The 5289-nt window shown below is 39.6% G+C and overlaps 1 protein-coding gene across 1 annotated transcript; it reads right to left on the reverse strand.

Annotated features, from left to right (window-relative positions):
* Nucleotides 1-3782: 3782 nt before the first annotated feature.
* LOC107389885 (olfactory receptor 1M1-like) lies at nt 3783-4709 on the reverse strand. Its single transcript, XM_015966299.3, has one exon. The coding sequence runs from the start codon at nt 4707-4709 to the stop codon at nt 3783-3785; it is 927 nt and encodes a 308-aa protein (XP_015821785.1).
* Between the last annotated feature and the right edge of the window lie 580 nt (nt 4710-5289).

A 5289-nucleotide genomic window follows, 5' to 3' on the forward strand; every position in this document is an offset into this window, starting at 1 on the left:
TTGAGGCAATTTTGTGGAGCCTCGGGTTAGAGTTTGCTAGAACATCCTGTGTTTTTTAGCACATAGATTGCGCTTCCTACAGTTGAAAAGGACTTAAGCGCATCATCTACATAGAAGCCACGATTTACAAACTGCTTTACCTCTGGGTCATGATTTGGTTTGTCCATCACAGATTGTCTCAAGCAGTAAATAGCAACTGCTGGACTGGGGCTGTTTCAAAACACATGTACCGTTATGCGGTACTCAGTGATGTCCTGTGTTGGATTGTTGTCTCTGAACCAAAAGAACCGTAGAAAGTAGTGATCCTCTTCTCTTACACGAAAGGAATGAAACATTAGACCAGTAGTAACAAGCTCATGTCATGCCAGAAATCTCACAAAATCTGTCGTTTGCAAATCGGTTGAGCAAGTGGGCTGTTGTGAGTTGCCATGTTGGGGTGAGGGGCAAGCTTCAAAAGCGTTGTTGGACTCACAAGATCGCTGATGTGCCGTGAACCTTTGTGAAGGCACTGGCAAATCTTCATAGTCATTTTCTGTAGTTGCTCTGCTTTGGTGCTTTATCTGTTGAGCTGAGGTTGCATTGTTATCCATTGTAACAAATGGGTTAAGGCTTTTTGACTGTGTAGCATTAGTAGAATCTTCTTCTAGTGAGTTGAGATGTGGCTCGTACACTCTGTCATGTAAAGGTAAAGCACTTGGTGTCTGCTGTGTCTGTAAGCGTGACACATACCGTGGCTCCGTCTTTATGTCTTCTGAAAGTGTAGCCTGTTTCTCAACATACTCTTGGACGCTCAGCACTGCCGACTACTGATGAGATGAGGGAAATCTTGCAACTGGGTTTTCCTTCACTAGCTCCCACAACTGCTTCTAAAGCTTCTGCCTTTGCAACAGCTGCAGCCACTTCTTTTTCAATGGACAGTCTTTCCATAGAAGCCTCCAGACGAGCCTTTTCCATTTTCAACTTCATTTCTCTATCTGCAAATTCAAAACTTGCTTTTGCTGCCTCTGCATTAGCTCTTGCAGCTGCAGTACTAGTAGCTGACCCACCTGAATGAGTGCAAGACTAAAGCCTGGTTTATGCTTCTCCGTCAGCTCCGCAAGGGACAGACACGCACGGATTGACAGAAGCGTTTTGCTCTCACACTTCTCCATCTCCTGGGGAGTGTTGCAAAGCAATTCCCCGGCAGGACAACAGAGGGCGTAGCGCTGTTCTGTGGTATCCTGTCATGTATTGGTCCAAGTTAGTGTGTTTATATTGTGTTTTTTGTGTATATAAGAGACTTTTAACACGGACATATTTGTCTCTCATTCTCTTCATGCGCTCCCCACCTCTAAACCCACGTTTCCTGTCATTCCGTCCACAAATAAAATGCTTGCTGCGCATCTTTTCACTCCTCCAGTCACGGGAGAATTAAACGTTCATATTTTTAGAGTTTTTTTTTCGCGAGGTATTCTTCAAGTTTCTCCATGTCTGCCGCTAGTTATCCTTGGCTCTCTTTGCAATGGCGGCGGCGCTGTAAACAACAGCGGCGTCCTGACCAATCACAAGCTTGCGTAATCCGTCTCGTTCGACGGATGTTTAAAAAAGTGGGCTCGACTCCGTACGTACTTGCGTGCCTGCCGGAGCCCTACGCAAGGACAGATAATGGCGTTGCGTGTCTCCGCACTGACGCAGACGGAGAAGCATAAATCTGGCTTTAGAAGCCTAAGACCTTGTCTTCATTGAAGCTGACTTTGACTCCATATTGCAGAAAGGTAAATACTCTGTAGTGTGTTGATGGTCACTGTAGTCACATGCATGAAGTTACCTTGTCTGTAACTTGACGTCTTTTCACTGTACTGTCTGTTCCTCTTCGTGGTGCAGGAGAGGAACTGGCAGCAAGGTTCAACACCTTTCCTTCATTAAGACTCTGAAGAGCATTGCTTTTTCTCCACAGGTTTAATAATGTAGAAAGTGTGAAACTGAAATAAAAATATAACACAAATACAATTACATGTTTTGTAATCTTTCTTACACTGTGTCTGCAGTATAAACATAACCTAGAAAGTAAATATTTCCCATTTTAGAAACAAGGATATCAACGACTTAACTCAAAGCATGTGGCTCCAACAAGTTATAAAAGTTACAGAATAAACTTCCTTGACGTTACAAAATGTTATCATAGAACTAGAGAGAAGTAAATATAAAGAATCTACACACAGATGATAACTTGAAAGACGAAGGTTTGAAGCAGATGCGAGTGGATTGCTGTCAGCCGTCAAACCTTGTGTAAATATCCATAAACTTCCTACTTCCTGTGAGGTCATTCCATGTCCCACCTCTTGGGGGTGCTAAATTTACATCTGCCTCAACATTAACAGCACAGTCATTTTAGTACCTACTGGCTCAAGAATAAGATATGAAAATATGAAAAAATGTACCTATTAAAGTGCAATGTTGAATTAATTTGTTATCAGATCCTCCTGTAATCACTCCTGTTTTCATTATGGCTTCTGTGTCTTGTTTTCCTGGTTCTTGTTCAGTTTTTTTTTTGTTTAAATAAAGCAAAAAAAAAAAACAGCAAAAATAAAAAAAACAATATTTTCAATGAAAAATATTCTGAGTGACCTCCATGACTGATGTTGCAGCTTCTGACTCATTCACAATAAAAAAAAAACGATGCATGAGAAGTTCAGAAGACCGTAAGGTCTTATGAAGCCAACCCTGTTTGACGTAAGCAGAAGGAACAGACAAGTCAGATACACAGCTCTACACATCACAACCTGTTTGAAATTAACATTTAATTTTTTTTTTTAAAGAACAGACAGATCTGGAATGAAGAGCTGGGGCTATTGCAAAAAGAAGGCCCTCTATATTTAAGTGTATTTGACTTGATAAATGTTCTGGGGTGATGGTGGCACAGGAGTTTAGTGCTTGCCCTATAATTGGTAGGTTGCAGGTTTGAGCCCCGCTCAGTTTGTCACAGTCATCGTGTCCTTGGGCAAGACACTTAACCCCCCTTGCCTGCTGGTGGCAGTCGGAGGGACCGGTGGCGCTAGCGCTCGGCAGCCTCATCTCTGTCAGTGTGCGCCAGGGGAGCTGTGGCTTCATCGTAGCTCATCCCCACCAACGTCTGAATGACGTGTTGTAAAATGCCTTGGGAGGTTCCGGGACTCTAGAAGGCGCTCTATCAAATACAGGCCATGTACCATTTTATTTACTCTTCTGCATATTGGTAAATAGACGTTACAGCAGTATCAAGTTGAATAGGTGTGACTATATAAAGAAAACTAAATTTTTTTAAATAATTGGTAAATCACTATGGACTTGTGATTAAAAATAAATATACAATAAATGATCAAATTAAATATTGTCAAGGCTTTGCCCAAGGAGGGACAGATGAATACAGTCTATCTGACAAAAAGTAATCATTATTTGCAAAAATTTTCTTTTGAATGAACAGTCGTGGTAAGAAATGTTTAACATGTAGGACATTAGACATTGCTGCAATTCATTATGTATAGATAAACCATAATTTATTGTCATCATACAAGTAAGGATAATAAAAATCCTAACTCAAAACAGATTCTGTTGACCTTCTGCAGACAAGGTCAGTAAGATGTTTTCCAAACTAAACAAAATGTTAACAATTCAGATGAGGACGAAAAAGCTTTTTTTTAATCATGAGGATGTTAAATGTTTTGTATTTCATTACTTTCTCGCATTTGAGTATTCACAATATTTATGATTCCGGAAATCAAATCAACAACATGAATTTTGTGTGTTTGTTTTGTCTGAAAAGATCATCTTTTGTTCCCCTGTAACAACCCAAAAATGCGTCTTCTGATATCTGGAAGATTAAGTCCGTATATAAGAGGATTTAAAACAGGAGGAATTACAACAAACTCCAGAGATAAAATCACAGCAGCAAAGGAATTTAGGTCTCCCAGCCTGGAACGACTCAACGCAAAATCACAAATGCTCGTGATGAGATAAACAACAAAGGACACGAGGTGTGGAAGGCACGTCTGCAGCACTTTACCTTTGAACTCTGCTGATTTCCTCCAGCATACAAGAAAAATTCGTAGGTAGGTGTATAAGAAAAAAATAGGAAGGGAAACTGTAGTTATGATTATAAAAATGCCTAAAATATTATTAACGTTAGTGCTAACGCATGATAATTTAACCACATTCCAGTTGGCACAGAAGACTTTCTGTATCTCGTTGCCACATAAAGGAAGCTGAGCAGACAGGGAAATGACTGCAGAAACGACCAAAGCTGGAAAAATCCAGGCCAGCGTTGACAAAACCACCACCGCTTTAGGAGTGATTTTTCTGTAATAGTGTAGAGGATGGCAAACAGCCACGTGTCGATCATAAGCCATGACGCTGAGTATGGTCAGTTCATTGACAGCATACGTGTAAATGATATAAATCTGAGTGAAACAAGCAGGATATGAAATCAAATGAACATCAGCCAGCAGGTCCATGAGGAATCTGGGGAAGAAACCAGTAGAGCCATACAGGGAGTTGAGAGACAGCAGAGCGATGAACATGTACATGGGCTGGTGCAGCGCTCTGTGCTGTGTTATCACCAGGATCAGGAGCAGGTTGGCAGAGACGATAAAGCTGTACAGCAGCACACAAAACGTAAAGGCCACCAAGCGATAGTGTCTGATGTTCACAAACATGGTGAGGTTAAAATAAAAAGGAGGAGTTCTGTTTTCCATCCCACCTACCAACAACACAAGATTGTTCTACGTTTGAGTTTACACGCCACACCCGGAGCTAAAAGAGAGAGTCTTTATTGGAGATCCGCTTTACATCATCTTACGTTTTCTACTCAGGAGAGTTCTGACACAAACAGTTATATGATTTTAGTTTGGTACTTTTACAGAAGTTTGAAAAGTAGTTTAACAATTCCCATGTGAAATGTAATTGTTGCCCTACAAAACATACTGGAAGTTGGTTCTCAGTGCTACTGGGTGAAGAAGTTTCCAACTTAAATGAGTTTAAAGAAAAAAAAGTATATATATATATATATATATATATATATATATATATATACACACACACATACATTCATGTATATTCAATCAACTTTTTAATAATTTTATTTTTAATTAATTTACATAAATGTAAATCCCCCAAAATCCACATGATTAAAGAGTAAATAAATAATCAGATTTTTTTAAGTGTGTCTGTTTCTCATGCTCACCATTTTCAAAACAAACGTTTAAATCTATAGTTTTGAGGATTTTTTTAAATTCTAAAATAAATTTGAAAATAACATTCCAAATAACTAGTTGA

The sequence above is a fragment of the Nothobranchius furzeri genome, chromosome 14 (genome assembly GCF_043380555.1).
Source record: "Nothobranchius furzeri strain GRZ-AD chromosome 14, NfurGRZ-RIMD1, whole genome shotgun sequence".
NCBI classification, from domain to species: Eukaryota; Metazoa; Chordata; class Actinopteri; order Cyprinodontiformes; family Nothobranchiidae; genus Nothobranchius; species Nothobranchius furzeri.